Source organism: Drosophila ananassae, chromosome XL, assembly GCF_017639315.1.
Source record: "Drosophila ananassae strain 14024-0371.13 chromosome XL, ASM1763931v2, whole genome shotgun sequence".
Lineage (NCBI taxonomy): Eukaryota > Metazoa > Arthropoda > Insecta > Diptera > Drosophilidae > Drosophila > Drosophila ananassae.
In genome coordinates, this window is record NC_057931.1 from 18,614,517 (window position 1) to 18,641,132 (window position 26,616).

Genomic DNA, 26,616 nt, shown 5'->3' on the forward strand with positions numbered 1-26,616 from the left:
TTTTTATTAAACAATTGATTTGATAGTGAAATTCTTATAAGTATCAGCCAACTATATACGATCCGATATATATATTAGAATATAAGCTGATAAGGTTAGACGGCTGATATCGTGGGCCGGATCTAAATTTCCATTATTCGCAGAGGAAGGACTTATGGTCTAGCAGTTTTCCCAGCTTGAGGCTTTAGTGAAACTTTCTATCCTGTTAGGATCTATTTCAGACATCATTGATATATTACTGAGGAAGCTGTCACCCACGTGATGCAGTCTGTGAGACTGCATGACTGGCTAGTGGCATAGAAGTTTCTTCCTCTTCTTCGCCCCTGCAGCTGCGGCAGTAGTCGTTGTGAGATGAATTCATTCGCCTAGAATGTGTTTCCACTAGCCAGTTCTCCGTGATGACTCTTATAGCAGTGCTGAGGCTGGTTCTATCCATCCTGAGTAGTTGTTATGTAATTTTTTTTGAGATTTTGGACCAGAGTTGGCGGGCCAGCCGGCAGTTGGGGACGTCCCAGCTGAGCTGGTTTTCTCTCTTGTTGGCTTCTTCCAAGTTGGAGCTTGTATGAGGCTATTGGTACACCAGTACCCTCGAGTTCTCCCAGGAGCGGTGTGGTGGTGCCTAAGCGCGCCAAATCGTCTGTGCCTCTACTGACGGCCCTTGTTAAGGAAGATGTTTCTAGAGACGACGTCACTGTTCTGCAGGTTAGCAGCTGGTCAATGAGTTCTACCAGGTAATCATGTACCCCAAGAGTCCTAAAAAATCTGGTTATGGTGTTCGGGATAACGTTTTTGTACAGCCCGTTGTTGTTCATACGTACAGCCCACCACCCGTCCAACCGACCGAGGGATGCTGTCCGCGATAGTTTAAGAGAAGAGTGGGAGTAAGATATCCCGAGGAAGAGTGTTGTACAGATAAGGCATTAAGTATAAAGGATTTAAAATTGATAGTAGAACAAAGTGACAAGATGTGGTAGAGACTATTGTAGACCGAACATAATACCCCAAAGAGATCGTTGGGCATCTATCAAACTACAATGGCTAAGAAGTAGAGGACGAATGTTTCCTGGTACTAGGAACGTTAAAATTTAAACGTGTTAGTAAATGATGGCTGTCTACATTACTATAAATAAGATTATATAGAAACATGACACCCAGCATCGTTCTACGATTTGTTAATGATGGTAAGTTGATAAATAAAAGTCTACTATGATAAGAGGGAAAGTGAAGATTTGCATCCCAATTAAGTCCATAAGGGCGAAGTAAGTCAGGAAGTTTTTTTAGACAGATTCTATGTGATCTCGGTGTACTCCGTATTGTTGACTCCAGACACACAATCCATACTCAAGGATCGGACGGACCAATGAACTATATAACGTTTTAGTTACGTACGGGTCATTAAATTCTTTTGACCATCTTTTAATAAAACCAAGCACACCCATAGCTTTATTAACCATGGTAGATATATGGTCGGTAATTGAAGTTTCAAATCTATCGTTCTAAGGCGTTCCTATAGAGAAATTACATAGCCTGTTGAGGACTAGATCGGTAAAAAGACATGAGTTTACATTTCGATCCATTAAGCTTTAGGTTATTTGCTAAACACCAATTTTGAAAATTATCCTAATCGGATTGAATCGGACTGGGCGCTAGTGAATTTATACTGAAGACAAAGCTTAACGTCATCAGCGTATATAAGTACAAGTGAAATACTTAAGGCAAGGAGCAAGTCGTTTAGAAACATTGTAATAAGTAAGGGTCTAAGATTGCTTCTTTGAGCACCCCAGATGTGGCGCGGAACAAAACGCGACGTAAAATCTTGTAAGAAAACACGTAAGGTTCTCCCAGATAAGTAGTGATATATTAAAGAGTTTAAAGAGCGGTTTGCACACAGCCTCGGCGAAGTTCTTCAGAACAAAGCCTGGTACTCCATCAGGGCCTGGCGAATACACCGGCTTGACCTTAAGAAGATCCGATAACACAACACTTTGATCGAAAGATGGGCAAAATATAAGGTTGGCTGATTGGATATTATAAGTGTAAGGCTGAGATGAACTACTGCTAGGTGAATACGTTGTTTGAAAAAACTGTGCAAGGAGATCGGCCATTGCCAGATCAGTGTTCGCATATGAGTTCTCAAACTTATGCAGAGGGGGAAAAGATACATGTTTGCTTTTAGTGTTTACAAAGTTATACAACTATTTCTTATCCTGAGTAAAACATATAACATTCTGCGTTATGCACGGTGAAATTGGACCGAGCTACTAAGTATCTTCAATAACTAACTGTACAGCCAGATAATCTATGTTAATTTAAAAATCTACTCATAATGTTCTTAAATTTTATAAGGTGCCTTGTATACCAAGGCGGATTTGTTGAAGCGGACGGATATTTCCATGGCGCGCAAGCATCGAAAAATATGTTCAAGGTGTAATACAATTTTTGTAATGCGATCCTTGCATGTATCCTTGCATCCAAGTAGATCAAACCAATCAAATTCCGAAGTTAACTTATTTAATTTCATAAATTCAGGCTTATGGATGAAACGAACTTAATGAAATTGAAGTGTAGACTTAAGGTCAATTAAGCTTTTTTTCCGGTTAAAACCTCAAGAGTGGGATGATATGGATCCTCAGGGTTAGAAAGAGGCAAAGTTCTGGAAAGAGTAATTGCATCAACACCTGCCTCCCATAGTGCGCCCATGTGCGCAGCCCACGGCAGTATGAACGCAAATACACATCCTTTTTTTTATGCGTATTGTCGCAGTTCGTCCGCCTCGTCCTCGATTCGCTGCCGCAGTGCCGCGAAGTGGCGACTCGCTCCGACGAAGTTCGTCGCGTTGTCGCAGTGCACAGTCTGCGGACATTCTCGGCGCCCAACGAACCTTTGAAATGCCAATAAAAAGGATCCAGTTGATAAATCAGATACTACTTCTAAATGAACTGCCTTGGACGCAAAACAAACAAAAAGGGCAATGTAGGACTTGTAGGCCTACCACGAATTTTCACTTTTGTCGTTTCAATAGGGCCACAGAAATCCACGTGACATATGGAGAATGGGCGGAGAGCCCTGATTCGATCTAAGAGTAAATCTCCCATGATTTGAGTCATCAGATGAGGCTTGCATTTAAAACAGCATATGCATGACCGTACTATCTGAATGGAGAATTCCTGAGTGTTTTGTATCCAAACACGCTGTCGCAAGAAACTTACCAGTGCTCGTGGATCCACATGAAAATTTGACTCGAGCAAGTATCGGACATAGCTCTGGACAAATTGAGAGCGCTTCATCAACAATACTGGAAGCTTGGCATCGTATGATATAGGAGCATTAATTAGTCGCCTCCCGACCCGCAACAACGAAAATGCAAGCCCAGCCTGAGAAGCTTCATGGACAAATGGATTTAGCTTCTTTAGACTTGGACTAACAACAAGGTTTTTTCGAATATTATTAATTTCTACTTGATCTACTGGTGCTCTTGAACTATCTGAACAATTTTGGTAAAAGTTTCTTGATATCCCACAGGTGAAGGAACATGTAAACGAACACTCTCAGCAATTTTAAGTGAGAGGAAAATCATTCTATCACTTCCAATAAATATGAAGTGGAGACCATTGCGGTTAATCCGTTCGCATTTTTTTTTACTTCCATCTGCAATACCTCTGGTGACGGATCAAACCGGGGACTCGTTGGCCACTTATCTTCTGGTTCCTTTAAAAAAATGAACTTGTAAACTAGATCGATTTCACCGTCTCCATTACGTGTCCACCTCTTGACAAGATATCTGCCGGGTTCTGTTTAGTTAGTACATGCCGCCACGTGCTATCTTCTGACCACTCTTGAATCTCAGCAACTCTATTTGATATAAACGATGACAACGACGATGGATGGAAACGTATCCAATGAAGACAAACTTCTGAATCTGACCAATATATACTGCGTTCGATCGGTACTTTTATAAGAGGCTTAATTTTACGGCAGAGGTATGCGAGAAGGCGAGCGGCACATAACTCAAGACGGGGGAGCGTCTTTGTCTTGAGCGGCGCTACTTTGGACTTTGCAGTCAACGACGAGACTTTTATACCTTCTGCAGATTCGCAACGAATATAAACGCAAGCTCCATAGGCTTTCATCGATGCGTCAGAAAAGGTATGAATTTGAATTGGTGACATCGGCTCACTCATCACAAATCTCGGTATTGAGGTATCTTCTAACTGTGACAAGGCGAGCTGCATTTTGTTCCTTTCTGATTCCATATGCAGTGGAATCGACTCATCCCAATCTAGCTTTTTAAGCCAAAGCTCCTGCAACAGGATCTTTCCTTTAATAAGGATTGGGCTTAATAAGCTAAGGGGGTCAAATAGCTTTGATGTCACCAAAAGAATATTCCGCTTAGTCGCCTTTTGACCCATGACTGAAGTATCTATTTCAAATTTTAATACGTCATATTTGGGAACCCAAGCGATTCCTAATGCCTTAGTCAGCTCTGAGTCCGAGTGTTATTGGCTTAACGGTGCTGTCGGATGTAGTAACTTCAGGCGAGTTTGAAAACTACTTACTCAATTCAAACCCAGCGATTTGAAGAACCTGAGTTACTTCAGACTTAAGTGTCTTTAGCTCCTCCACGCAACCAGCACCCGTTAACATGTCGTCGACGTAAAAGTCAGACCCAATAACTTTAGCAGCTCAAGGGAATGTATTTTTCACGGATTCACTCAACCTCTTCAAACACCTTATGGCCAGGAATGGGGCTGGTGCAGTGCCATAAGTAACGGTGTTGAGCTTGCACAATTTCAAGGACTCAGACGGGTCTTTTCTCCACACTATCAACTGGTATCGTCGATCTGCTTCATTTACCATCACTTGACGATACATCTTTTTTATGTCGGCTACCAGAGCGAATTTGTTTAGCCGAAATCTAAGAAGAGTTGAGTAAAGCTCTTCCTGAATTGTTGGACCCACCATCAACAACTCATTTAAACACTTTTGTGTGGATGTCTTGCAGGGCGCATCAAAAACGACTCATAGTTTGGTCGTTGTACTTTGAGGCCGTAAGACACACTGGTGGGGTATAACATGGTGTGGAGAAGCAAGAACGTCATTGCTTGCAGACATATGGCCTAGGGATTCGTATTCTTCAATAAATTCCAAATACATTTTCTTTAAGTTCGGATCTCGAGATAATCTTCTTTCGAGCGACAGAAATCGGCGTTTCGCTATCTCGAATGAGTTGCCCAAAACGCTTGGATCCGACTTAAATGGATGTTTAACTTCAAATCGACCGAAAGGCAGTATTCTTGTAGTCTTCCGATAATATTACTCACATAGCTCTTGTTCTGGCGACAACATCTTTTTAGAAGATGGAACTTCTTCCAACGACCAGAATTTTTTCAAGTTTTTGTCTATTGACTCTAATATTTCTTCTTAGCAATTCACACTATAGACCGGCTGTTGAGGAGTTGAGGAATTTGCCATGTATTTTCCCGATACTATCTATCCAAGAAGCGTTTTTTGCAGTATGGAATGGTTCGGACCTTGCTTTATTTGGCCAACGGACAAAAGTTCGAAAAATGACTCAGCTCCAATTAACATATCTATCCGCTGAGGTCTATAAAAATGCATATATGCTCTGCTAAGGGCAAGTTCTTTGGTAGGGTCCAATATTTCACGTCCACTGACTGGTCAGGGTGATAGCCTGAAATGGTTTTTAAAATCCAAAAGTTGAGCGAGATCTTCAGTAATGAAGTTCATTTGTGACCCTGAGTCAAGTAATGCTCGGGCCAATGTGCTCGCCATTTTTGTTCGAACGCTTAAGATCGACGTCGCTAACAATACCTTTTCTAGAGCCGACGCATGCAAAGCATGTGAAATAGAAGGGCCATCATTCGTTAACGCTGGAAGAGGATTTTCTGTTGGTGATGGTAACGCTAAGTTATTTTCGGTCACTGTAAATTGGTGCAGGAGTTTGTTGTGTGATCTTGCACAGATTTGACATCTAGTCGATTTGCACTTCGCTACGGTGTGACCTTTTCGCAGACAATTTAAACAGAGCGATGCTGACTAAACAAACTCAAACCTTTGCATTACAGCAAGGAGGGCGAACGGACTGCACAAAATGGTCTTGAGCGTTGCAATAACTGCAAGCTGGTGTTAGAAAAGGAGCAAGCCAACGAACTTCTATTAAGTTGCTTGCTAAACTCAGTTTTCTCCTGTTTTGTTTTTCCAGTCTCTTCAGCGGATAGATGCTGGTACCTACGTTTTAACACCTTTTCGAAATCGGACCACAGCGGCAATTCCTCATAATCCAGTGACTCTTCCTATTTTTGCCTGGTCACTGGATCTACTCTACTCAAAACTAAATATATAATCATTGAGTTTGCAATTTTAGTGTCATCTCCTAGGGATAATAATGATCCATAAATCGATGACACAGTGTCGATGAGACCCCTCAACGACGACGCAGACGGCTGGGAAATTTTCGGAAGGCTGAACAATTTACTTATTTGGTTCGCAAAGATGAGACATTCGTTATCATAGACTCTTTTTAGACTAGCGATAGCTTTGTGGTAATTACTCTCGGTGTCTTGGAATGCCTTGATAGTTACTAGGGCTTCACCAGAGAGGCAAGAAATTAAATGATTAAATTTCTTAATAACAAGAATGTTCACATCTTTGTGTACCAAGGTCTCGAAAAGATTTTTGAACTTCAAATAATTTCTACTGAATTTTGGTAATGCCAAACTGGGAAGTCTAGCTCGAGTCGGGCTGCAGAAATTGTAGCTGGGCGGGAGTCTTCAGCTGTATTGAAGGCATTACATAAGGACATAATCCTTGCCTTGGTTGTTATTGTTAAATCTTCCAACTCGTCTCCAAATTCATTTATTTCGCCTAATTGCTCGATCTGGTCTTGCAACTAATTTGCTTTAGAAATTGTCTCATCTAAAACCTAAAGCCTGCCTTCTAGCTCGGTCTTTTCTGGAGGAAGTGATCCAGCTTTAAACGTTCCCCTAACCGGTGAATGCTTTTTACTTTAACATTTTATCTTCTTTTTAAGTCATGAAGGGTCGTGAAATTAATTTTGGGTTTATTACTCTCCATTCTATAAAATTATTTCTTTTCTAAAAAAAACGATTTCGATGCAATTTTAATATTTAAAATTTGTTTAAAATTTCATAAATAAATAAAATTTTAATGAATAAAATTAAATACATTTTAATTTTAATTTCGGTACAAAAAAACGAAAACAATAATAATTAATTAATTTAATAAATATTACTTTTATTAAAATTTTTTTTTTAAAGTAATTCTGCGAATTATAATTTTTTTTATTTTTTATAATGAAAAATAAATGATTAATTTTCAACCAACGAAAATAATTAATTAATTGATAGTTTGATAGTAAATAATTGATAGTCGAATAAATCTATAGTCGAGGCACTGAGAATTTAAAATTTTGTTCGCCAATGATACCGAAAACAATATACCGAACCAAATTGTAGGGTATCGCGTCACTTGGCGTTCCGTTGAAAAAAAGGCGCCAAAATTGCATATACAGCAGCGGATAACGGAGGGAGGCGAAAACGATAAGTTCACCGCTGCATCTATTTGTATGTACCAATTATTTATGCACAAATATATAAAATAATTTTTAGGCTGCTCTTTATCTATTTTATTGGCAAATATTTACAATATCGAAAACGAGGGGTAGTGGGCGACAGTGATTTTGAAATAATTTATGCGTCTTTATTTTTTTCCACAGGCAATTGTTCATATGTATTGGCAATATTTAATAAAATATATATATAACTTTATTGTTCACTTTAGCTCTACTATTTTTAAAGTACGTATGCGCCAAGAAAGGAGGGTGTAATATTCCAGCACAAGACGAATATTATTTTGTCTTTTCTCGACTTTCAATTTTTTGCACAAATACCTGCAGTTCTGATTTTTGATCCTTTAATCCTGCGGCTACTTCCCTAGGATAGTCGATGGAGGTGCAGGACATGGGGATGACGATGACTCCAGTTGATAAAAATATGTTTCGCGACGCGAACTTTAAATTGTTTTTTGTTTATCGTTTTTAAATGTTCACAACACTACCGTCGCGAGCTACTTTTTATTTTCGTTTTTTTTTAAATGTATTCTTTGTGTCACTGTCACTTGTTGCTTTTGTTTCAAAATTATAGTAAAGTAAATTATAGTATAGTATATTATTATTTATTTATAGTATATATTATAGTATAGTATAGTTCACTAGGACCCTCCAAAAGGTTACATGGCTAAGTGTCTATTTTGAAACAAGCGTGAGATCAATGTGACACGCAATAATGAAATCTCTCTTATTGCAGAGGAAATGGTTTGACCTAAGAGAAAAGTTGAAAAGAGACTTACCATGGTCGTTTATGTTTGAGCTCGCCCATTGTGGGTAGTGAGCTTTGGAGTCGCATCCTATTACGAAGTTTAGCCTTTCGCTGTCCTTAACTAGCTTTTCAGCTATCTTGTCGCGGGGTTTCGACCTCTCACAGGCCTTTTAGGACTATAGTAACCGGATAGGAGTCGTTTGGGACGCCAAGGTGGCTGCCGCATTGTTTTTCCACAATGGTGGAGGTTTATCTGCAGAATCCGTAAGGACATCTGACAGTTCAGCCTCCACCATTGTGATCTCCGCCTCCTCGTCGTCGGTGATGTCTTCATCGATGATCCGACTAGCAGCTATCCTGCGCAGCAGCGACACATCCGTGATAAAGCCGTCCTAGATATCTGAGGCCTCTAACTTTAAGGCCAGTTCCTTCAGAGTTGTAGCCTGTTTTGCTCCCTCGCCCGAGTCCGACTTTTATACCTTTATGGTAACGGAGATGAAGCCGAAGTTTAGTTCCCCGTGAGCAGCCTCTATGGGAACTAGATTGTCCTTATTTATGATAATGGCCGCCTGGTTTGTCGGTCCTTCCATCTCTTCCACCTTCGCAAGACGCCACTCCGTTGTGGGAAGCTGTGGGTTAAACCTTTGTAACATGGTAAGGATCGGGTTCGGTTTTTTTATAGAGACCAGGATACAGATCCTTGCTCTGGGCCTTCAAAGGACGTCTTGACAGCTCAATGCAACAAGATTGGCGCCCTCATAGACCTCCTTCAGCTCATCTACCATCGTCCTGTACAGCTTTGTGGACCTCTCGTGATCGCAGGCTATCACCTAACCGCTGCCCTGGAACCTTTCCAGAAGGAAGGGGGCCTGGTTCCCAAGCCAGGATCTTAAAGCATTTTCCTGCTAGGGCTGCCAGTCTCCGCCAGGACCCTGCATGGCTTGGTTGGTCGGACGGGTGGGCTTACTCGCCATTTGGCCGTCTTAGATTTTTGACCAGGCTTACTCGTCATAACCAAGGCTGTGGATTTTTTTGGGAGATCCCTTATCTTTGATTTTGTTTGTTTTTTTCTGTTTTAAAATTCTCCATACTTTGGTCCCACTAGTTGCAGAGAAAAGACGGTCCATCCGGGCGAAGATCCGCGACGCCCGTGTAAAGCTTCTTAGAACAGGGGGTTGCCCGGTACCCTGAGCCCTCCGTTTCAGACTGGGCAGTGTTTGTATACCGGGCCCCACAGGTCGACAATTTCCAATTTTTTTTACTCAATGCAAAATTTCCACTACTCCATAACCTTTATGCTCCCCTGAACAAAAATCCAAAACAAACATAGGTTCCATCACCCACTGCTTCCGCGATACACCTAAGAGAAGAAATAGATCAAATTTTTTCATATATTGAATTATGCAGGAATTGCGTTGACCATCATTTAATTTTGGATTTAAGGGAAAACTCGAAATAATTTTATTGAATTTATTATAGTAAGTTAGACAAGATTTTCATCAATTAAAAAGAAGTTTTTAATCTCATATTTTCTGAAAGTCATGGGTGATGGAACCTATGTTTCTTCTGGACTTTGGTTCATGGGAGCATAAAGTTAATGGAGCAGGTGAAATTATGCGTAGAGATTTTTGCTGTTAGCCTGTGGCCCCAGCTCGGCATGGCACGGGTCGAGTGACACTTTAGTCCGGCTCGGTGTGATATGTTGTTTTGTGATGAGAGTTGGGTAGGAATTGTAATGTAGGAGACAGGAAAAATGTGATGCTACTTTGCTGGTTATTTGCGAGGAGAATCCCCGAGGAGGATCCTGTATGGGATTCTTCGGTTTATTCACTGCTAACCTTAACTGAGAAGGTCATTTGCTATCCGCAACCTGCGACCCGTTTGGTAGCCCTAAGCTAGGCATCCTAGGAGACATCTCACAAACTCTTCAGTCCGAAAGCTGATACTTAACTGCAAGGGTATATTAACTTTCCTTTTTTATTTTTAACAAAATTTATAAATCAATCCATAAACACGCATGGTATGATTGCGTTTCACTTCGTTTCCTCTATCTTAAAGCGGACGGAAGTGTTTTTTTTGTGCGCACTGCGTTTTTATAAAATCTCTTTAAACATTCGGTGTTTATTATACCCTTAAAGAGGTTATTATAATTTTGGTGAAAAGTGTGCAACGCAGTGAAGGAGACATCTCCGACCCTATAAAGTATATATATTCATGATCAGGATCACCTCCTGAGTCGATATGAACATGTCCGTCTGTCCGTCTGTCTGTCTGTTTCTACGCAAACTAGTCTCTCAGTTTTGAAGTTGGGACTTTCTATGGATTCTTATTTGGTCCAATAATCTGCCAAATTTCATAAGGATCGGCCGTCTATATCCTATAGCTTCTATATAACTGATTGATCGGAAATGTCATAGCTTCGTCGTTTTTCAAGTTGGAAGGATGGGAGTCTCAATGGATTCCTCTTTGGGCAAAATAATTCGATATGCCAAATTTTATAAGGATCGGCCGACTATATGCGGTCCTCTATATATCCAATAATATAAGATGCGTGTCGCAACCTAGCGGACTGCGACTCAACTGCAAGGATATATAAACTTCGGCTCCGCCCGGTTTTAGCTTTCCTTTATTGTTTTTATTTAAGTTTAACAAAATATTTTATTTTATAGATCTGTATTGCTTTGCGTGTGCAGTGATATATACCTCCAAATATAAAAAAATAATAATTTGATTAATTTTCTTCCAAGCTTCTATTCTGTTGCTTCTATTCTCGCTCAATAGAGATTCTTGTCACTTTTATTTGCTGTTTACTAACTCACACACATCACTTTCTTTAATCTCCCTTTTTTGATTCCTTGGTTTAGTGGTTTAAGGTACGTCAATAATATAAGCATAAATATTAAATCAATTATTTCATTTTTAATAAATATGGAATTTAAACTTGTCTGTGCGTTGAAGTCTTATAATAAGAGAATCTCCTCTTTCCAGCCTACCATTCACAGCTGGCTATGTGAAAACGTTTTACACGCTAAGTGTGCCGGGTTCACGGCCTCAGTTTCGGATGGTGTTTCACGTAGGTCTGGTCAGGACGAATGCGATCGTTCATGAGATAAACTAAAAGTGGATTCAAGGAGTTGATTAGCGGTTTTCGTAAAATAAATGACCAACTCTGTGCGCTCGAAACAAAGTTTAGTAGTCTTCAACTACTAAATTGAGTCTCCAAAGCGTAAGAAATCCTCTTTTAGTGATGTACTTGTGGCGAATAATCTTATGCAGCCGCTTATATCTCTGGCCACCACAAGGGCGGGACCTGAGAAAAATTTGGCTTTCGAATATCTCAAAATACATTAGCAATTGTCTGATATGTCCTCCGTGGCATTGACTCAAGTGATCCCAGACCCAAAAATACAAACCCCCTTAACAGTCACCAAACAGGGTAATCAACCGCCCGGAACTCCGGTACGAACTGATGTCGCAGTATTAGTTACGGCGGCACCAAAACCCTTGCAGGTGATCCCACCATCGAAACACATTTTTGTTTCCCGGCTTGCCCCTGATACTTTTGAGATTGATATCTAGGCTCACATCAAAGCCTAAACTAAAGCCGACATAAAGGTGTGGATATTACTAAATTTAAATATTCATATACCCTTGCAGATGTTGAAGACGATTTGTTCCACCAGTTTTTGGCCAGAGAACATTTTCTTGTTTTTCGTTCATTTCTGAACAAAAAAGTACCAAACCTATGGGTGTAAAACTCCCACATGTTACGGCCACTGACCAACCTTCCACTTCATCTTCCTCAGTTTGAAAAAACTAAAGTCTTCAATAACACTAACCTATCAGAATACTAGAGGGTTACGTAGTAAACTTCCCAAACTGTATTCTGATAGTTCTTCCTTTGCACCTCACATTATAGTCTTTACAGAAACTTGGTTTAGGCCGGAGATCTTAAGTTCCGAAGTTTTTCCAAGTAGGAACACCACTTTAAGATGTGATAGAACTCTGCGAAGGGGAGGAGGAGTGTTAATTTCTGTAGACTCAACTTCGCTTCGCGAAGAGATAGAATCACGAGTTTGGTGTCATTGAATTTCTTTGCATTAAAATCATTTTGTCCGGCCAATTCTTGTATTTTACCTGTTCTTACATACCTCCTTCATCTGAACCGCCAACGTACTGGCAACATTTGTCCGCTATTCGTTTGGTTTTTGATCGTCTGTCTGATGGTGACCAGCTCATAGCTCTGGGTGACTTTAATATCCCAGAACTTATGTGGTCAAATGTTGAAAATTCACCGTCTTTACAGCTTAACTCCCACCACGACTTCCCTGCGGGCATGTTTGACATGTCACTCGGGCAAATTAACCACGTTACAAATTCTTTAGGTCGGCTGTTGGACTTATGTTTCGTTTCTGATCCTGATGGAATTACTCTTTCCAAAACTTTGCCCGTTTCTGACCCTGAGGATCCATATCATCCCACTCTTGAGCTTTCAATCGAAAACAACTCCTTAATTGACCTTAAGTCTACACTTAAATTTCATAAAGTTCGTTTCTTCCGTAAGGCTGATTTTATTAAATTAAATAAGTTAATCTCGGAATTTGATTGGTCTGATTTACTGGCATGGGAGGATATAAACATCGTATTACAAAAATTGTATTTCACCTTAAACTCATTTTTTGACGCTTGTGTGCCGTGGAATTATCCGTCCGCTTCAACGAATCCACCTTGGTATACAAGGCACCTTATAAATTTAAAGAATAGTATGAGTAGACTTTTAAATAAACACAGATTATCTGGCTGTACAGTTAGTTATTCAAGATACTTAGTAGCTCGGTCCAATTTCACCGTGCATAACGCAGAATGTTATAGGAGTTATGTTCGCCGCTGCAGGATTCAGTTTACTCAGGATCCGAAGCAGTTTTATAACTTTATAAACACTAAGCGTAAACATGTTTCTTTTCCTCCACTGCTTAGAACTCTTATGCGAACACTGATCAGGCAATGGCCGATCTCTTTGCACAGTTTTTTTCAAACTACGTACTCACCCAGCAGCAGTTCAGCTCAGCCTTACACTTATAATATCCTTTCCGCCAATCTTATATTTTGCCCATCTTTCGATCAAAGTGGTGTGTTATGGGATCTTCTTAAGGTCAAGCCCGGATCGGATCTTCTTAAGGAGGTGGAGTAACAGGCTATGTTCTGAAGAACTGCGCCGAGGCTCTGTGCAAACCGCTCCTTAAACTCTTTAACATATCACTAGTATCTTCGATCTTTCCTCTTATATGGAAGGAATTTTTCATTATTCTGCTCGAAAAAAAAAAAAAAAAATTGGACGCTGCAAATTATAAATGTATCTCTAAATTGTCAGCAATTCAAATGTTTTTTAAACAAGAAAGGAAATCTAACTTCGGGCGGAGCCGAAGTTGATATACCCTTGCAGTTGTGCCATTTCTGATCGTTCAGTTATATGGCGGCTATTGGATATAGTTGTCCGATCCCTATGAAATTTGTCAAATAAGATTATTTTGCCCAAAATGGAATCTGTACCAAGTCCCATCTTTCTAACTTAAAAAACACCAAAGTTATGGCATTTCCGATCAATCATTTATATGGCAGCTATAGGATATAGTCGACCGATCCCGGCCGTTCCCACTTATATACTACCTGCAAGGAAAAAAGGATGTGTGCAAAGTTTTAACTCGATAGCTCCAAAACTGAGAGACTAGTTTGCGTAGAAACCGACAGACAGACAGACGGACAGACGGACAGACAGACAGACGGACAGACGGAGATGCTCATATCGACTCAGGAGGTGATTCTGATCAAGAATATATGTACTTTATAGGGTCGGAGATGTCTCCTTCACTGCGTTGCACACTTTTGACCAAAATTATAATACCCTCTGCAAGGGAATAAAAATGTATCACTCCACATTTGCAACACCAATAATAATATAGTTTAATAATAACTCCGTGCCAGTATGGCTTCATAAGGCGCCGCTCCACCACTACCAACTTAATGAAGCTAACATCTTTTATCACGGATAGGTTCCGGAGTGGCTTACAAACAGACGCCATTTACACTGACTTCAGTCACTAACCATACAACATATAGACTTCTCATTTCACACAACGAAAATGGACGCAAAAATTTCTTGCGACAGGCCCCCGGAGGCCCCAGAGAGAATCTTACTCTCATTCTTACGCTCATTTTTACGCTCATAATCTCATTGAACTTTTTTGGTTGTTCAGTCGCAGAGAGGCGCATCAGCAAGAAGGTTCTTCCGCGGTTAAACCGATCTTTATATGTATGCGTTCTCACACATTCACACACACGGTTTCATGTGTGTGCGTTCGACTTTGTTTTAAAGCCAGCAAACATTTTTGATTTTTGTAACTTTTCAGGCATGCTACCCTAAAAAAATGGGAGTATTCATTATTATGAAAAAATTGTATTATATATTTTAATATTTCATACTTTTTATACTTATAATATTTAGGAATACGATTAGATTGCCTGGACTTCGAGCTACTTATCGGGGAGAACACAATGTGTCTTCTTTAACAATTTTACCTCGCGTTCAGTCCGCGCCACATCTGGGGTGCCCCAAGGAAGCCATATTGGACCCCTACTCTTTCCACTGTTTATTGACGACTTGCCCCTTGCCTAAACTAATTTACTTGAACTTATGTACGCTGATGACGTTAAGCTTTTTCTTCAATATAAATTCACTAGCGCCCAGCCTTGGTGTTTAGCCTAATAATATAACCTAAAGATTAATAGATCGAAATGTAAACTTATGTCATTTTATCGATCTAATCCTCACCAGCCTATGTATTTTCTCTATGGGAATGACTTAGAACGATTAACTCATTCGATTGAAACTAAAATTCGGTTAAATTTGGTTGGTGCGCTTGGTTTTATTAAAAGATAGTCAAAAGAATTTAATGACCCGTACAAAACTAAAACGTCATACACATCATTGGTCCGTCTGATTCTTCAGTATGGATCGTGTGTCTAGAGTCTTCAATACGGAGTACACCAAGATCACATTGAATTTGTACAAAAAAACTTCCTTACTTTTGCTCTTAGGGGACTTAATTGGGATGCAAATATTTACCTCCCCTCTTATCGTAGTAGACTTTTACTAATCAACTTAACCAACGAATCATTAACTTTTGCTGATGACACAGCGATCCTAAGCCGATCGAGATGCCCCAAGCAAGCAACGGCGCAACTTGCTAAACACCTGGTGGCAGTGGAGAAATGGCTATCCGACTGGAGAATCAAAGTTAACGAACAAAAATGCAACGTAACGTTCACACTTACCAGCAAGACTGCCCTCCACTTACTCTAAACAACACAGTGGTTCCGATAGAAAATGAAGCATACACCTCGATGGACGTCTTACTACGCGCAGCCACAAAGCCCAAAGCCAGCAGCCTCCACTGGCTTATCAATAGCCGCTCGCCCCTTTGCCTGGACTATAAGGTACTTCTATACAACACCGTTTTGAAATCAACCTGGATGTATGACTCTCTGTTGTGGGGGAATGCCAGTAACAGCAGGGTGGATATAATGCAAAGAACTCAATCAAAAATTCTCAGAACCATCACCGGGGCACCGTGGTACGTTTAGAATGTAAACGTTCACAGGGACCTTCATATATCACTCGTCAGAGAAGAAACAGCAATACAGGACCAATACAGGAGCGGAACCCAGGAGATGGGTAAAGCATCGCTGGAGGACCTCGGGAAGGAGATCACGCTGCTGGTGGAGATGCTGGAGGATGGAAAAAGGGGGTCCATCCACCAGCCGATGAGGGACGTTATAGAGAGCATCCGTACTCTCTTCGAGCGACTGGTTGCCCAGAAGGACGAACAAGGAGGCAAAGAGGCGCCGAAAACCCCAGACGTCCCCCTTATTTCGACCGGTGGCGGAACCCAGGAGGAAGGGAGTTGGACCCAATCCCCCGAGCACCAAAAGGAGCAGGAGGGAGCCTTCGCATGCGGCTACGCAAACGAGGGCCGGAACAGGACAACCAGGGCAGCCTACGGAACCCGATCCTGGTACCCAGAAGACGAAGGACGCCCCCAAGTGGAGGCTGGTAGGCCCGAAAAAGGGCAAGAACCAACGGAGACCTAACCCAGCGCCCAAGGAGAAGCCGAAGCCGGACGCGCTCGCCCTTGGCCGTGATGACCCGTCCTGCGACGGGTGAAGCAGGACAAAAAGCTGCAGGAGCTGGGAGAGGCCGTCACAAGGATAAGAAGGACCCAGAAAGGAGAACTCCTTCTCCAACTGAAAAAATCTGGAGAGGACACCGCGGGGTACAGAGCACTGGTTACGGAATCGATCGGAGACGAGGTTGAAGTGCGCTCTCTGTCGCACAAGATAGAGATCGAGTGCAGAGATCTGGACGAGATCACCACTAGGGAAGAGGTTGCAGAAGCGATCGGGAAGCTGGTAGATACGCCAGGATTGCCAGAGACGGACATCCTTTTAAGGAAGTCATTCGGGCAAACGCAGACAGCCATAATCAGGATGCCTGCGGGGAGCGCTAGGAAAGTCCTAGATATAGTTTGGGTGAAGGTAGGCTGGGTGAGATGTAGACTCAGGGAAAGGACCCGAGTCATAAAATGTTATAGGTGTCTGAAGTTCGGGCACATGGCGAAACAATGCCAGAGCGCTATCGATCGCTCACGCATGTGCCGGAGATGCGGCAAGGACGGGCATATGGCCAAAAATTGCGCGGAGGAACCCAAATGCGCGTTCTGCACCAGCGCTGGGAAGGACGAAGGACACGTGGCTGGAAGTGGGAAGTGCCCGATATTTAGGAGCGCCCTCTTAGATACGAAGAAAAAATGAAATGCACGCAAATAAACCTCAACCACTAGGAGGCAGCACACTCGCTGCTAAGGCAGGCGGTCATTGACGGCGGAACACAGGTCGTCCTCATCTCGGAGCCGTACAGGATCATCCCAGGAAACGGATGGCTTTCAAGCAGCTGCAAGGGAGCGGCCCTATGGTCGACGGAGACGGCCCCTCAGGACACTAGGACATCCTGCGAAGGCTTCGTCCGAGCCAGCATAAAGGGTGTTACCTTTTATAGCTGCTACGCCCCGCCGAGATGGGACATTTCGCGCTTCCAAAGGATGCTGAGGAGCCTAGTTTAGGACGCAAGAGGCAGATCGCCAGTGGTCATTGGGGGAGACTTCAATGCTTGGTCTCCGGAGTGGGGAAGCAGAGTAGCCAACGAAAGGGGCATCAGCCTCTTGGAACACTTCGCGACCCTGGACGTGGTCCTTGCCAATCAAGTCCAAAAGTGGACCTTCAATAAAGCAGGGCGTGGGTCGATTATCTACATAACATTCATAAGCAGCGCTCTAATAACAAAGTGCGACTGGGAAGTCAGCGACTATTTTACTTTCAGCGACCACCAAGCCATACACTTTACCCTTGGAGGGGTAAGTAGGAAATGGATTCCCAAGGTGACAGGACCGAAATGGAAGGACAAGTCCCTGGATCGAGAAGCGTTCTCGGTAGCTCTCCAGACGCACGACTGGACCCAACCATCATCTCCAGAGGAGTCAGCAAACGACCTATCGAGGTCTTTAGCAGCTGCCTGCGACTGCGCCATGCCTACGAGGACACGGTGCAGAAGAAGAGCTTCGGTATACTGGTGGAACCAGGACATCCAGCGACTCAGAACTGCCTGCCTGCGAGCAAGGAGGCGATACCAAAGAGCAAGGGTGGCAGAGGATCGGATCACTAAAATGGAGGAATTGAAGGCACCCAAAAAGGCCCTGAAACTGCCAATAAAAGCCAGCAAGCGAGAATGTTTTAGGAGGATCTGCGACGAGGCACAGGTGGACCCATGGGGGACCGCCTACAAAGTAGTTATGAAAAAAATGAAAGGGCAGGAATACCTTAGGCCAACATGCCCCATACTACTAAGGAAAATCGTAGAATCGCTGTTCCCAAAGCATCCGCCCAAGCGGGAAATTCTAATTGCCGCGGAGGCGGAGCCCTTCACTCCAGTTTCGGTAGAGGAGGTCAGAAGCTACGCGAAAAAGATCGGCACTAGGAAGACTCCAGGGCCCGACGGAATCCCAAACGCCGCCCTAAAACAGGCAATGGAGGAAAAACCGGAGGTCTTCGCAGAGACCTTCAACAAGTGCCTCCAGCGAGGCACTTTTCCAAAAAATTGGAAGATTCAAAATCTTATTTTTCTGCCGAAAGGGAACAAGCCGACTGACGACCCATCAGGATACAGACCCATATGTCTCTTGGATACGGTAGGGAAAGACCTCGAGATGACCATTGCCACGCGCATCTCGAAAACCATTGAGGAAAAAGGAGCGCTCTCTCTCCATGGCGCAATCCAAAAAAAAAAAAAAAAAAAAACAAAGTACTACAACTGGCTATCAGTACATCCAAATCATCTCGCGAGAGCAGTTCTCGTCTTCGCCGCAACGACCTTCTAATCCAGCGGCCATCTAATTATTAGGACCATGTAGTCTCTATTCAGTTAAAATTAAACTGTTAGATAATGTCTTATTTTAAAATTTGCAACCTTATTGTTAGACTCATAAAGAGAAGATACAATAAATAAAACCAAGCTTTAATAAAAAAAAAGCCGGAAATCTTAACCTCCTTTCCGGCTTTGCCCCTTTCTAATCCTGAGGGCATATCCCATATCATCCCACTCTTGAGGTTTTAATCGAAAATAATAGCTTAATTGACCTTAAGTCCACACTTAAATCTCATAAAGTTCGTTTCTTCCGCAAGGCTGACTTTATAAAACTAAATAAGTTAATTTTTGAATTTGATTGGTCTGATCTACTGGCATCTGAAGATTTATATCTTTATACATTGCCTTACAAAAATGTTATTACACTTTGAATATATTTTTCGTTAGTTTTTCAAGATACTTAGTATCTCAGTAATTTTATCGTGTATAACGCAAAATGTTATAGGAGTTATATTCGCCGATGCGGAGAACAGTTTTTTCAAACAACGTATTCACCTAGCATCATTACAGCTCAGCCTTACACGTATAATAACCAATCAGGCAACCTAATATTTTTTTCAATCCTTTGATAAGAGGTTTACTCTCCAGGCCCTAATGGAGTACTAGGCTATGTTCTGAAGCATTGCGCCGAGGCACTGTGCACACCGCTCCTCAAATTCTTGAATTTATTGCCCGGGTTTCGATCTTTCCCCTTATGTGGAAGGAATCTTACATTTTTTTTTACGCTGCATAAAAATGAGAAAATCTTATTACTCCACATTTGCAACACCTACATATGTAGGCAAAAATATCTCCGTGTCAGCATGACTTCACGAAGAGCCGCTCCTCCACTACCAAATTATTGGAGCTAAAATCTTTTGTCACTGATTGGTTCCGGAATTACTTACAAACAGACGTCATTTACACTGACTTACACTGGCATTTACACTGGCTATGTAAAGCATTTGACTCTGTTAACCATTCGCTTCTTATAAGTAAACTCAGTCTTTTGGGATTCCCAACTGATCTTCTTATCTGGATTTCGATTTACTTATCTGGGAGAGCCCAACGTGTCTTTTTTAAAGATGTTACCTCGCGTTCAGTCCGCGCCACATCTGGGGTGCCCCAAGGAAGCCATCTTGGACCCTACTTTTTACTCTGTTTATTAACGACTTGCCCCTTGCCTTAACTAATTCACTTGTACTTATGTACACTGATGGCGTGAAGCTATGCATTCAGTATAAATTCCCTAGCGTCCAGTCTAGACTTCAAACCGATTTGGATAAACTTCGGATAACTTTGGATAAATTGGTGTTTAGCAAATAACCTAAAGCTTAATGGATCGAAATGTACACTCATGTCCTTTTACCGTTCTAGTCCTCACCAGGACTTCTCTATGGGAATGCCTAGGAACGATTAACTCTGGTTAACGATCTAGGTGTCCTATTAGATTTGAGACTTAAATTTACCTACCATATATCTGCCATGGGTAAGAGGGCAATGGGTGTGCTGGGTTTTCTTAAAAAATATGGTCAAAATAATTTAATGACCCGTACAGAACAAAAAAGTTATTTACATCATTGGTCCGTCCGATTCTTGCAGCTATAGGATATAGTCAGCGGATCCTTATGAAATTCGACAAATCAGATTGTTTTTCCCAAAATAGAATCTGTACCAAATCCCATCTTTCTAACTTAAAAAAAAACAAAGTTATGCCAATTTCGATCGTTCTATGACAGCTATAGGATATAGTCGGTCGATCCCTATGAAATTTTGTACATAAGATATTTTGGTCCAATTTAACATGTGTGGAAAGTCCCAACCCTCTAACTTAAAAAACACCAAAGTTATGGCATTTCCGATCAATCAGTTATATGGCAGCTATAGGATACAGTCAACCGATCCTGGCCGTTCCGACTTATATACTGCCGCAAAGGAAAGAAGGATGTGTGCAAAGTTTCAACTCGATAGCTTTAAAACTGAGAGACTAGTGTTTAGGAATGGACTATCGATACATAGTTTATAAGTTATCCCATATTGTCATCTTTATATTTTCTATACCTACTAGCTTTAGAATCCACAACATGTATGCACACACACACATATCTTTAAGTTCCACAAATGTAAATTTTCTTTAGTACCAATTAGACAGCGAAACTGACAAGAACATATTACTCTACAGTCCACTACTCATTCGTCTCATCGGTTGGGGATCAACTAGTTTGCGTAGAAACAGACAGACGGACAGACGGACATGCTCATATCGACTCAGGAGGTGATCCTGATCAAGAATATATATACTTTATAGGGTCGGAGATGTCTCCTTCACTGCGTTGCACACTTTTGACCAAAATTATAATACCCTCTGCAAGGGTATAAAAATACTAAAGTAATGACATTTCTGACCGGTCAGTTATATAAACTACTACTGACTTATGTACCATGTGCAAAAGAAAAGGGCAAAGTTTAAAGGCGATAACTTGAAAACTAAGAGACTAGATAAAATCTATTTTGATTAAAGTAGTGCTGAGTATTAATTGTATTCATATTTACACATTCGTTTTATCTTTCTAGGATGAAAAAAATCAACTACTTATCACAAATATTTGGCTGAAATTAGTAAGTATTTTGGTTGTATTTAAAAAAAAATTATCATTGTAAGATTATATACGATATACTCTATTAATAAGAAGGGTGCATTAAGTGTTCGAAAAGCACATTGATTATAAATTAGACCGCCATAAGTTAAATCTGTATTTATTGGTTGATTTTTTGGGTTAATCGAAAATTAATTATACTTTATATTCCCGATGCGCTGCGCTTGCGTTGATCACAAAAATATAACTGATTTAAAAATACGTGGCTAAGCATAGAAAAAAGCTTAGAATAAGAAAAGCTTAAAATAAGATAACGCCCAACTGGCGTGATTATGAATACCGTAACATGACAAAGGAAATCTCAAATATCACAAATATGCGTTTTGTTTAAGGTTTACCGATCTATGAACTGATAAGAGGTGGGCTTCAAATACATAAGATATTATATCAAAAGATTTTGAGAAAATGTAAGCTTTAATAAAGGGTGTCTCGACACCAAACATACCGCCCCTCCCTGAGCTACTGTTGAGCAAATAGGCAGGACAGTTATCTTTTTGATGGGCCGCTTAAAAAGTCCATGGGCAGTCCTGATGGTCACAATTCGAACCTTTGCATCAGTGCTAGGGTGTAGCCTCTCTACTTATAGATGAATCCATTTGGATGGGGGTAGATTCGGCTTCTTGAAAACTCTTGTATTATGGCTTGTAATTGGTTCTTGGAAGATTTAATGGGGCATCCAACATACTTGGTTCGTGGAGTGCTGTATAGGGCGTTCCAGTCAAAAAATGAGCCGGAGTAAGTGGATCCAACTGCTGATTTCCAGTGTACAGAGTGGGCGAAAATTGAGAATCGCCTCAATCTGTATAAGCATCCTAGTTAGCTCTTAAAAAGTTAAAGCTGTAGATCCTATTATGCGTCGCATATATAGTTTAATTGCTCGTAATCCAGTTTCCCATATTCCTCCAAAGTGCGGCTCAGATTAAAGGATAAAATGATTATTGATTGTTTCGTTGCAAAAGAAATTATCTAAGTCCAGGTCGTTGGTTTGGTCCAGCATTAGGCGTTCAGAATTAGATATGTCTTCTATGATGGATTTGCCTTCTTGATATGTAGTTCCATTGACGGAGTAAAAGAATGCTTTCGTTTTCAGATCGCTAACCACCTCGATGTGGAGTGCCTTTGTGGATAGGCAGACAAAAATAGCGATCTAGGCTTTTCCTATCCTTGGAGTTTGTCACTTTAATTCCTTTATTGATATGGGGCCAGCGTACTCAATTCCCGTGTGCATGAAGCATCTAGTCGGTTGGACCCGGGGAGCTGGGAGCTGTCCCATGATCTCCGTATTAGTAGCCTTTCACAATAGAAAACAAGGCTTGCACCGCAATACAGTTTTCCGAATAATATTTCTAGCCCCAAAGACCTAGTATAGTATTGTTACCGAAGAACGTTGAAAGTCCACGGCAGTATGTAAATGTGAATCGGTGAATGCATCAATATAGGATGCTTTATATTGTAGATGACGGCGGCTCGTTCAATTCGGACACACGCTTTCATTACTCTTTTCTGATTGATGAACGGTGTGAAGCGACTAAGTTGGGTCTTGGTGGCAAGTTGGCCACCCTTCTCAATCCGTTGGTACTCCTTTGGAATCTCCTTGCGATGGACGTGACTTATGAGACGAAATCTTGGCGATCGCTGGAAGGGTTCCGGTGCCCCGCATAGCAATAGCAATAGCCCAAGGCCAACAAGGGTCAACGGGGTAGGAAAGGGAACTCGAAAACGGAAGTGTTGCGTGATTTCTAGATAGGAAGATTAACGACAGGAACCAAAGCAACAAAGATTAAAGGTGGAAAGAGAGATCAAGGAAGATTAACTGTCGCATCTGGCGCTATTTAGGAAAGACCACTGTAGTGATTCAAGACCTAGGTCTACTAGGGAAGCTAGAAGTGTTGCTCCAGAGTCCAACATTCAAGCAAGAATGTTTCCGTGGATGAATTAATAGTAATAGGCTGAAGAACTCTCCGTGGGTAATTTCGATAGTCTCAAGTACGAGATTTAAATCGATTTGTGACCCGTGGCTAAGTACGGCAGTCCACCGCGAGTATAAAGAATCGAGTGTAAAAGTATCCGGGTGCTTTCAGTTACGCGAAGACCAAGGTAAAACGAGTCGGGTTGGTTTATTTTCCGGTCACGGCAGGTGTTCTGGTATTGGAGTTGTGACGAACACGGTGAAGTGGATATCGACTGGTTGCATACTCTGCCTACGGGAACGGCCTAGCTCAGAGAAGAGGCAAGGGGGTCGGTTACTTCCTAATCAGCATCACCGCCACACAATAAATGGTCTTAATACAGCTTGATTGTCAAATAACTAATATATTGGAATGTAATACAAAATGTTTTCAATAAAGAAATATAATATTTATATATATAGGTAGAACAAAGTCTAACCAATCAATTTTATATGGGAAAAATATTCATACGCTTTCCTATAGCGACATTGTTACATGTTTAAATCGAAATATTTACTGACACAACTATCCCTCGAAGTCCGCAGGCCTGTAGACAAGAGCGGTGGATGTTTTAGTGAACGGGTTAAATGTAAATTCAATTATTTTTTTTTGATATACATGTTGCCAACAATTTATCAATGCTCTACAGGAAAAGAGGATGAGTCTTGGTTCGATCCAATATAATAAAACGATCCAACAAAAGAAAAAAAAGAATTAAATTCTACTTAAGAATACACTAATTCTGTCGCGCTTCTCTCCTGGTTGTTGTTGCTGTTGTTTTGTCGTCACTATGGACGAGATGGTTGCCGCAGCGATCGCCGAGCTAGCGCATCACATGGTCGAGGTCGGATTATATGAACATGAGGTTCATCTCCACGCTCCTGGTTGGCCAGGTTCTAGCATCGCTCCTGATCCACTGCAACCCAATCACGCACACGTTGCCGCCACAGACCTCGCTTATCGTGGCTAGAGTCTGGTCCGGTTTCGCGAACGTTTAGTGGCTGATCGAGGAAAGCTTCTCCTGGACGCCTGGCCGATAATACATGCGATGGCTCTGCCGAAGACCTCTGGGTCGAAACGGGATACGTTGCTTGCCGTAGGCTTTTGTTGGGCGCTACACAAACGATTGTTTGGTTTTGCACACTACCTAGAACACTTTTATTATTATCCTAATGGGCGACATATCGGTCGGCTCACCTGGAGGTATTTCCGCCACAACCACAAACACACGTGCAGATGCGAACGGCTATGCACATTCACGGCCAATGTTCTGCTGCTACTCCAAGTCCCACCGTATTGGGTACTAAAACAATATTCCCGTTTGGTGACATGGCATTATTCAACTGCATTATGCGAACTGTTCACTTGTGAGTTTTGATCGCAAAAGAATAATTGGATTGAGCGGAAATTCGGTTGTCAGAATACGTAGTTGCCAGATAGTTCGCCTTAACAGCTTTAAAGGGATGTAACAGCGATCTGTTATCGACTTATTTTATTCGACTAATGTTCATCGAATACTAACTATCTATTAAAGTTTGTTTACATTATTAGAATTGATCTTCTTTGTTTATGTTTCCAGTGGCGGCGCGAGGGGGGGGGCGAAAGGGGCAGTCGCCCCGAGCGCCAAGACTAAGGGGCGACAAAATTGGTGCAATTGGTGCAAAAAATTTTAGCAAAAAAAAAAAAAGCAAAAAAGTTTTGGCATAGCTACATCAGTGGATTATAATGATATCATCACTGCTTTTGCAGAGGCGAAGGCAAGAAAAGTTAAGTTTTAAAAAACGCGATGCGTCTTTCGCCCCGAGCGCCAACGAGGCTAGCGCCGCCACTGTATGTTTCGTAGTGAAATTCTATTCGTACCCTCACAGAGTATAGAGACCACCAAGCTGGCGAAGGTCTTATCGCTTCCTGAAAGCAACGACCAAATGTGATCCTCCAAGGCGAAGGGTGACCATTTCGGAAACCCAAGCCCTTCTAGAAACCAATCAAGGTAACCACGGTCCAGTCAGAAAACTCCTGATCCAGGCTCCAGGAATGCTGGTCGGCGAGGATCCGGCGGAGGAGTCAACTCCGGTGACACTCACGTTCATAACTTGTAAATTTGTAAACAACCAAGATTGTTTAAAATAATCCCATAACCTCTGTGTGCTAGCCCCGTCAATTGGTTCGAGCCGAAAGTTGCAAAACAGTTTGTTACAATTGATAGCTATTCGAAAGCTATTCGATGAAATCTTCCAGATTAGCAACTCCTCCATACTTTTATGCGGAAAGCTATGTAGAGTTGTGGGCTTTGTAGGTCGTTCCTCGGTGTTTTCAGAAACAGATGTTTTGAGTTTTAAGGCACTCCAGGTGGCACTCAAGTTGAGGGTTGGCCAACCATAGGGGTCTGTTGCGTTGGATGACGCCCAGGATGAACCCAATCGGTTGACCAGAAAGGACAAATTTTTCGAGGAACACGGCAGCTCGATATCATTGGCCACTGGTCCATAAGTGTTCCCCATCCTTCAATTAGCGCTTTGGAAAGTGGCTTTTCCCAATAAGGCGCAACCGTCAAGCTCTTCTGAAAGAGTAATTTTAGCACGACAGTAGCTGGAGCGATAAGGCCGAGTGGGTCGAAAATTCATTATAATTCTGACTGCAATTCTCGTGTGGTGGGAAGAAAATTGACATACAATTTATCCAAACCAGATTTCCAATGAATTCCAAGTATTTTTATTGTAGAGTGCTTTGCAGACCTGTTGTTAAGTTGGCAGGGGTCATAGCATCGGTCGCCTTCCACAAGGGACAATGAAGTTTGAGCTCCACTTCCGCAGCTTAATGTGAGTTTTAATGTGAGTTTTACCCAACAGTTGAATTCAATCCTCCGTTAATGCCACCAAATCCTCAATGGTGTTGCCTCCAGTCGGGATGTCATCCACATAGGCATCGTTGCTGAAAGCACATGCTGCTGATGGATGCTCATTGATACCGATGACCAGGTTAATTGCTTGAAAACTAGAACGGCAAGGAATGGTGAGGGTGCTAGGCCATAATTAACAGTCAGAAGCTGGCTTTCGTCAGTTCGCCAAATGATGGGTTGAAGGTTCTTGGCCAGGTCTTTCCCAGCGACTTATCCACGCAGAACACATATCGATGTTGTC

The 26,616-nt window shown here is 41.8% G+C and overlaps 1 protein-coding gene across 1 annotated transcript in view; it reads left to right on the forward strand.

Annotated features, from left to right (window-relative positions):
• LOC6504327 (neuronal acetylcholine receptor subunit alpha-7) overlaps nt 1-26,616 on the forward strand; it is a 577,668-nt gene that overhangs the window by 151,456 nt on the left and 399,596 nt on the right. The window contains exon 3 of the mRNA XM_032455973.2: nt 21,445-21,489. Within this exon, the coding sequence (XP_032311864.2) occupies nt 21,445-21,489 (45 nt within the window). The remainder of the gene's footprint in view (nt 1-21,444; nt 21,490-26,616) is intronic.